The sequence below is a fragment of the Apteryx rowi genome, unplaced genomic scaffold (genome assembly GCF_003343035.1).
Source record: "Apteryx rowi isolate R43461 unplaced genomic scaffold, aptRow1 scaffold_763, whole genome shotgun sequence".
NCBI lineage: Eukaryota > Metazoa > Chordata > Aves > Apterygiformes > Apterygidae > Apteryx > Apteryx rowi.
The window spans coordinates 190,347-199,470 of record NW_020451053.1 but is presented as its reverse complement, the minus strand read 5'-3'; the positions used below and the strand labels follow the sequence as shown (position 1 = coordinate 199,470).

The window sequence follows — 9,124 nt, the reverse complement described above, 5'->3', positions numbered from 1 at the left end:
CGGCCGCTGCTCGCGGCGCCGGGGCAGGGCGCGGGCACCTGGGCGCGCTTCGCCCGCCTGCCCTACCCGGAGGACCAGCTCTTCCTCCACGACACCTTCCCCGAGGGCTTCCTCTGGGGGGCGGGCAGCGCCGCCTACCAGACCGAGGGCGGCTGGCGCCAGGGCGGCAAAGGCGCCTCCGTCTGGGACACCTTCGCCCACCGCCCGCCCGCGCCGTCGGGCCCCGCGACGCAGCCCGCCGGCGGCGACGTGGCCAGCGACAGCTACAACAACCTCTTCCGCGACGCCGAGGGGCTGCGGCGCCTGGGGGTCTCCCACTACCGCTTCTCGCTGGCCTGGGCCCGCCTGCTGCCCAATGGCACGGCGCCCCTCAACCCCGCCGGGCTGGCCCACTACAGCCAGCTGCTGGCCCGCTTGCGGGAGCTGGCCGTGGAGCCCGTGGTCACCCTCTACCACTGGGACCTGCCGCAGCGCCTGCAGGATGCCTACGGTGGCTGGGCCAGCCCCGCGCTGCCCGCGCTCTTCCGCGACTACGCCGAGCTCTGCTTCCGCCACTTCGGCGGGCAGGTGCGCTACTGGCTCACCATGGACAACCCCTACGTGGTGGCCTGGCACGGCTACGGCACGGGGCGGCTGCCGCCGGGCGTGCGGGGTGGCCCGCGGCTGGGCTACAGGGCGGCGCACCACCTGCTGCAGGTAAAGCGGCGGCGCGGCCCGGCGGGTGGGGCGAGGGGCTCCCCGCCGCTTTGGGACCTTCTCCTCCCCTCGAGGGTGCCCTGCGGCCCCCGGGGCAGTTCCATGGTCCATGCCTCACCTCTAAGCCGTGCCTTAGTCAGCTGCTAAAGTAAAAAAAACTGAATTAATATGAAGCAAGCGTCAGGTTTAAACATCCATTCTGCTCCCCTATGGAGTGGGTAACCTTTTAAATGGGTTAAAGACGGCTCGGCTCATAAATTGGAGGCACGAACTTTGTATTTGCAGTTACCTCAACTTAATGAAAACACACCGAGTTGAAACATTCTTTGTATACTGTAGAAATGTTTAATTCTGGCCACCCAACATTGGTGAATGCAATGCTGGATGTGTGATTTTAGAGCTGCAGCTGTGCCAGGTCCAGCGTCCGCTTCAAGTTGCTGTGGAAATATTAAACACAACTGTAAAAAGAATTCATGTGTTTGATACAAAAGTCTGATTGAATTAATGGAGATGGTAGAGGTGGCTGAAATGTCCCACCAAAAATATTTCTTGACAGAGTAGGGTTTTTTTTGACAAAATGAACATTTTTGGGGGAAAACAACCCTCTGTTCCCCAGCTAGGCTAGTAAGTGTCATAACTACTTTGCTATAGGTAATTTTTTATGTAGTATATTTTTATATAGTATATTTGTAAAGCTTGTTGGAAGCACTTGTAGCTTGTCAGAATTAAACAAAAGTGCATGCAGATCTTTTCACTGACAGAGTAAAAGATGCAGTGTATCTAACTGGAATGGTATTTAGTTACAGCTCTTAAGACATAATATCTTTTACCCTAATACACATTCCTAAACTCTGCTAGTGTTCATTTACTCTACATACACTTCCTGGCAAGAGTATCGTTCTACTGGGTATCATACACGAAATGCGAACGCTGATAAAACATCCAACTCATGGCTTACTTACTCAACTTCTTTGCCTCTTTTATGCATTAACTTTGCATCATCTGGTGTTAAAAATGTTTCAAGACAAAACAGGGGGATGTACATGGGTATACACACGGATATAATTTGCACGGGGTAAAATTTCAGATGGCACTTAAATTCCTGGTGCTGAAACCTTTAAACTCTTAAGTAGCTCTTAGGATGTACTTGACCGAGTTTGGTGCCGTGATTGTACAGTTCACTGAACTGAGTCTGCTTGTGAGTGAAGTTACTCCTAAATTTAAGCGTTTGCAGTATTAGCCCCAAAGTTTGCAGCAAGGCTTTATTACCCACCTGTAAATGATTGTTACACTTCTTTTAAAATCACTGAATAGTTGGTCACAAATTATTTGCTGTACTTGCATAGTTATTCTGAAATCAATGGGACTGTGCACAAGGGGAAGGGCTGTAGGCTTGGTGCCGTTGGTGAGAAAATTTTGGGAACCGAAGTTTTATTTTTCAGACTTCCTATAGATCATATGCAAAAGAAATCATTAAAGCTGCTAATCCGAGCACTCAAGCTGTCAAGATRAAGGTTACCTTGCAATTCTTACTTCAGCTCCGAGGGTCATAGGCATGCTGACATGGACTTTTAATGTTGTCTGTCACTTTATTTTCTTTCTAAAGCCTCTCCTCTCTCTTTGCTGTGCAAAATGGGCAATTGATGAGTACCAATTCAATATTCTGTGTGGTTTTCCCCTCCACCTGGTTGTTCAATTTGTGACTTCAGATCTGAATAAAGGGCTCTGAAAACAGACAACTAAATGTAATGCTTATTTTCTCCATGAATTTTCCACAACGCTGTTTATCTCAAGTATTTATATCTCATGTGACCATAGTATCTGAGCCCCTCATAATCTCAAGCATATGCTTGTTCTCACAGAAGTCCTATGAAGAAGTGAAGTGCTTTCCTTACAGTTTCATAAATGAGAAACCATGACACAGACTTTCGTAAGGTGTGTAGAAAGTATAAGCAATTAGACCAGGAAGGTCTACTGTAAATAGTTTAGTGACAACCTCTGGATTAGTCTTCTCCTAGTGACCATCATTCATTTTTTTCACAAATAGTGATAATTTCTTTTTACACAACTCTGTAAGGTAGAAGGTTTCATTTTTTCCACATTTGACAAATGAGGAATTGAAACACAGATGCAATTAAGGTCAAAAGTATCCACTAATTGTTAGTGCTCTCTTCCTGGCATCTGATTTTTTAGAATATTGGGCAGTTATACATTCAGCTCTTCTGTCAGTCGGATCCCAGAATCTCAGATCATCAAGAAAAAGGGGAAACAAAAAAAAGGGATGTGCAGTTCCTGCAGAGGAGCTCGCATCCATGAATCCTTAGGTAGGAGTCTTTAGTAGAGGCAGAGATCTGGCGTGACTCTTCAGGGCAGAAAAGTTAATGGCTTTAACACTGAGGTCCTTCTTTTCTTTCTTACATCCCCATAATTACACCTTCCAACTTTTGCAAGCAATGAAGTAGGAAGCTGCAGCGTATGGCTTCCCTGAATACACGGCTTGGTATCCATAAAGTGTATGTGATCGTGTAACGAAAGGCCAAGTTGTACCTACATGTTATAAAGGGAGTGAAGTACATTTCCATGTGCAGATTTAATTTTCCTCTCCCTAATTCTTGAGTGATTGACTTTACAGCTTGAATAATGTTTTTTAATGGAGGTGGGGAGGAATTGCATATAATTTTGTAAGTGACTTTGGTCACTTGTTCTTGGGAGCACATGCAGCCTTGGTTTGGTTTAGAAGGCTGTGCAGTTGTGGGTCTACCACTTCATCACATAGCTTGCCAGATGTGCACAGCACTAGGCAGTGCTGTTGGGGGCTACAGTGCTCAGAGCCCTTCCAGGAAAGATGTGGTTGATCTCCGCTCACAAAAAACTTTTCAGCCACCCAAACTCTTGTTGCTTATGTCTTCCATTACCATTCCCAGGCTTCTTCCTAATGCTGTTTCCTTCTCTGGGGCCTTCTTGTCTCTTTTCCCCAGTGAAATTGAGCTGGAAGAACATGTTTGTTCTTTAAAAGATAAAACATATTCTCATGAATGTTAAGTTCTCAACAGATTAGATGACTGACTCTTAATGTGTTTTCTCACAGTTTTGTCCATATTTATAATATGGACAGAAAACACTTTTGATCATCTTCTTTCTGCCTTTATTCAAACAAAGACCATCATGAGGAGAAAGATTAATTGCTAGTGAACACTGATTTCAAATGATTTATTTTACTGGACACTAATTACATTAAAAGATGAAATCATTTCCATTAAAGTCTTTAAAATTCAGCAGATATAAATGTGGATTTTAGGCTCTGTCTTTCTGAGTGAATTATTTATTATCTGAAAAAGTAATCACATAATAATTGATTCAATTCAGACTGTTCAGTTCAGGGCTGGTGGAAACAGGAAATTTGATCTGCTTAATGACGTTCAAATTTGGCTTGAATGGATTTCATCCTATTGAATTGGATTTTTTAATTACCTTGATTTTTTCTGGAGTTTTTCTGCAATTTTAACAGTTTGTTCCAATTTCTTATCAGTATTCCAAAATGGGTAAATGTCAATAAAAAGATAGCTAAAAATATTCTGATAATATTTTCAAAATCTAGTGTATGGAGTCCCACTTTGATTTTGGAGAGGCAGACTAAAACATTATGGGAAAGCTTTTTGAAGGAATCACACATATTTACAGATGTAATTATGCTCATTAATTTTCGATGCTTGCTCATACATGTTTAAATGGACCTACCCTTAAGCCTCCCTGTTCTTTAATTGCAAAATAGGTTTGGGGACCAGACTTGCAAAACACTGCATGTTGCTCAACTTCATCTGCTCCAAGTAGCAACGTCAGCACTGCAGAGCTTCAGCTGCTCGAGCCATGCTGGTAGAGCCCCTGTTGTAGTCACAGATTTTTTTCTGCTGTTGACAAGTACTTTCTCTTTGAGGGACAAAAGGACAGGTGACAGAAACTTTTTTTTTTTAGAACTGAATCCATAGAGGAAGTATAGTGGTGCCAGCTAAGGGCTGTAAGCTTTCCAGCCACCCCTCATTAATTTGTGCTAAAAGTTAGCTAATAGTCTCAACCTGGCCAGTGTTACCTGCTGAAAATGTTAAATATTATGCTGTCAAAGTTACATGCTACTTCTGCACATATAGGGTGTTCTTTGGAGATTAAAAAAAAAAAAAACTCTTAAATAAAACTTCCACCTGTAAGGAAATTCCATGATTGAGTCATATCTGAATGGGTAGCCTAAGGCACAGTTTTTATAAAGAACAAACAGGAATAATAATAATATAAAAGTGTATGTAAGAACAAACATTTTCTGGATGCGTCTTTGGTTGTTTATTGGAGTGGTGCTGATTGACATTAGCTGAAAAGTTCACCCTTTTATAATATCTCCACTGACACTTGTTGCTTTTGACATGTCTAAGCCCTTCAAACTTGGTAGGAAATATGTATTTATTCACAAAGTAAATTGAATAGATCAAGTACAGTTCATAACAGTTGGCATCCTCTCAAGTCAACAGCCAGAAAATGTGTTGCCAGCAATCTGTCATGTATATGATGCATCACTTTCTTCAGATAGGAACTGAGAGGGGTGATTGTACCATGTTCTGTTTTTTGCAAATGCTTTTTTTCATTACTGGTTCACATTATATTGTCCGAGTTGAACATACTTGGATTTACTCAGTATAAACAGCATTTGCAGAAACAGAAGAACACTTTGTTTCCTGAAGAAGTGAGTGGAACTGCTGCCTAGAAACCAGTCACATAGCAACAGAATACTGATTTCCTTCTCTTTCCAAAACAAAAGGTAAGTACTCTTTTGCTGACCTTCAGTGTTAAACCTAATAAAGTGTCAATAATTGCAGCATAGGAGAATAGTCTTTTCTCGGTGCATGCTGTTTCTTTTAACATTCAGGCAGCCTTGAAATTTAAACTCAGTGCAAATGGAATGATTCTGGATTTCTTGAGAGTAATATAACTCATTATAGTTGTAATAATGCATAAAGATAAAAAAAAATTCTAAGTAATAGCATTTTGATTTTTTTTTCTATTTATGCTTTCTTAAGACATAATTTATAGAAAAAACAGAAATTGGTTCTGTTTCTGGTTTTGAATATTGATCATCTTTTCTGCTTGGACAGTATATATTTGCAAAGAATCTGTTACAGTAGTGATTATGTTAATCACCAGTCAGTTGAATCAAGTACCTTTCAAATGTCAGAGATGACAAACAAGTATAGTCAAGCCATAAACCAAATTCAAGTAAGATGCTACAATTTCCTATGCCAGTTGCTAAGGATGGTTATGGCATATTCACAAATTATATTAACAGCTATGACTTGACATGGCTTTCTGAAGCTTTAATCATCAAAAGAGAAAATAAATGGAGTTTCATTTTAAACTGTGATAGAAGAGTTTGGACTTTGACATTCTTTTTATTAAAATTAGTTCTAAAGATAGAATATGTAACTTCCCTCTTGCCATTTCTACTTGAATGCATACACACTTGCAGAAGGAATGTTATTTTCAAATATTCAGCCATAACAAAAAGCAGTTTGTTATCTTTAAAGAGTACCTCATCCTTTAATTATAGAAATATCAGGACTACTTGTGGAATAAGGTTTTATCAGGGAAAAATATGAGTGGGCTTCCCTTAGGTGTAGAGGTTCTATAGCTTGGAAAGTTTTGCAGAGATTATAGGAAATTTTATTAAAATGCTAGCTGGCAGGACCTGGGAAGGCCACACTGGTGACTAAAGTGGGACAGAAACAGAATGTGTGTGCTCTGTGTGGAGGAGCACCAGGCTGATCCTGTAGGTGGGCAGATCCCACCTCAACTCTTTTGCCACCCTGGAGTAGATAAGACAGAGGGAGGTTTCCTGACCAGTCTGGTAAGCATGCTTAAACCACACATACTAGCAAAAGCACTGAGTCTGGTACAAAGCCTTTCAGCTTTTTTTTTTTTTCCTTTTTCTCAGAAATGGTGATGTCTGCCTTTTACAAATAGTGAGGAGACTCAGTTGCTCACCTGGGAGGTGGAGTACCTGAGTATACTTCCTTCCTCGGCCTAAAGGGAGTCAAAGCTATGTCTTCACCTAGGGAGCAACCTCTCTTCAGTAAGGAGCTATTAGGAGCTGGGACATAGGGCTCTCTGCTGTGACTGAATGGAGATGTCTCATGTTGAGCTTGAGTCATCTGCTCTCCACATAGTAACTGCAGTTCAGGCCTCCTCCTGTGTTTCGTATGGGCCAGCTTCAGAGAGAGAAGCAGTTGCTGTTCATTATGAGGATTTTAGTGTTGCTGTCCGAATTTTATGTAGTTGTGGTTTTTATAGCTGTGGATCTCTATTTAATCTTATTGGCATCCCCAAATCTGTGTTTTCAAAGCTTGTTTTAAGTGTCACGTGCCAAATTTTTACTTGTTGCAATAGTAGTACCAAAGTTGAAGGTGCCTAAGTGACATTCCTATCCAAGGTAATCTAGTATGCTTCCTTTTTAGATAGCACTGTGGATAGTACTATGCTTTTCATTAAAGATCAAAGTTCTTATTTAACAAGCTGGACAGGACTCTGCTGAGTGCTAGAAAGATAATGACTGCTGATTAACAGCAGTTTGATATAGATAAGGGCATTTAGATAGGCACCAAAAAATTCACATCTTATAAAGTTTCACTGAGTACACGAGTGTAAAGCTGTCTGCTCCTTGGTACCCTTTTCTGGATCCCACTAATAAGATCTGATAAAGTATGAAACACTGTTATTTCTCTCCAACCTCTTTCATCATGCAGAAGAGATCCAGTATTTGTTACAGTTTTGGGAGATCTGAACTAAAGTCTGTGGAAGGACTCCTGTTATCATGCGTGCCTTTGTATGACAAACTTGTCCAGTTTCCATTTCATCTGGCTTCTATGAAACATTTCCAGTATTTAAGGTAGTGGATGGACATAGTTCCTATCCATACTTGAGAATATTGTTAGGACAATATATATAAAAATACATTATATATATATATATAAATGCAAATATATATAAAACCTTGCTTTGTTTCTTTGCAGAGTTAAATGTGTATTTTAATTTGAGATAAAGTTGGCTGTCTTGTAGTTCCTGCCTTTTGCTTTTGACTGAAGGCAGAGAACTTTTGCAAGCTTTTCCTGTGACAAGTCAAATAGAAGAAGCCTCCATTTAGTTACCTTAATCAGACGAAAGTGCAGAAAGTTTGACTTTTCTGTAGAAACTGACTTCTTCTGGGAGGCATAAATGCTCTCTGGGGTAAGAGAAAGTAACTTCACTCATCACATGCTGAGAATCCAGCCTTCTAGAAGGTCACATTCTGATCTCTCTTGCCTTGGTAGAAATTAAATCGGATTGGGACTCTGGCAGTTACTTGTGTAATTACCTTAGCTTCATTCCTCACATTAATAAGCTCTTCCTCTGAGTAAAAGCATCTCCTTCCTACCAGTCTACTCTGAGGAACAAAAGATTTTTTTCTTTTAGTATTTCCTCAACTAGACTGAAATGTGGGCAAACAGTGAATTATAGCTGGTAGTGCTACTGGGAAGTAGTGACTAGTTAGGAACAGTGAACAGAGAGCAGTGCAGGTTGTGGGGATTTGGGGATGTTGCATTTTAATTATTTTTGGTGACTAAGATACATATCCTCTTACTTTGAGGGGAGCAGGAAAGGGCAAATACACATTTGCATGTAGTTGCTCTGTAGTTTGTTTAGCTCTGGTTTGTGGAGTCTGTGATTTGTTTACAGTTTCTATTTGGCGGAGTCTGTTTGAGAGCTGTTGTTAATTCTTGCAAGTGAGTATGTGATTTGTGCATCTGGTTGTTGCTGGTGAACACAAACTGCTGAGCTTACCTGAAGATGCAAGGCTGATCTAGGCAAAATTTTAGAAAAGCCAAGAAGCCAGCAATCGAAGGAGCTAATTTGCAGGCAGTTGTAAGTAAAGAAATGCTTACAGGAGATTTTYTTTCTTTCTTTCCATGATGGTAAAAATAAACAAGAGGAAATGATTCTGAAGAAATAGGGGAGGTGACCTCCAGATACAAAGATGACAGGTTGTAGAAATTACAGGATGCATGTTATGTGTTGTTAAATACTGAATAAAAACTACTCATGCCTGCCAAAGCCATAGAAGAGTGTCTTAGGTCAATGTGATTGCTGATTTTAGATTAGATCTGAAGATATGATGGAGCAGAAGAAAAAGGTTGTAGAAACATCTCAGGGTATTTAGGAAATTGCTGAAATCAAGATCAGGCAGATCTCTGGAGGAGAAGGTAACCCATGGAATATGACCCTGAGTAAAACATGGAAGAAGAGACTGTCTTCTGGCAGAGGAAGAGAACTGAGGAACTGGATTGCTGTATTTGAGAGAGAAAGTGGCCAGCAGAAAAAGAAGATGGGATATCAAGAGGGAAGAGTAACTAAC

At 41.1% G+C, this 9,124-nt stretch overlaps 1 protein-coding gene across 1 annotated transcript in view; it reads left to right on the top strand.

Moving 5' to 3' along the window:
- The window catches only part of KL (klotho), a 64,637-nt gene that overhangs the window by 9,751 nt on the left and 45,762 nt on the right, over positions 1–9,124 (top strand). Inside the window, exon 3 of the mRNA XM_026088322.1 lies at positions 7–696. Coding sequence (XP_025944107.1) covers positions 7–696 — 690 coding nt within the window. The remainder of the gene's footprint in view (positions 1–6; positions 697–9,124) is intronic.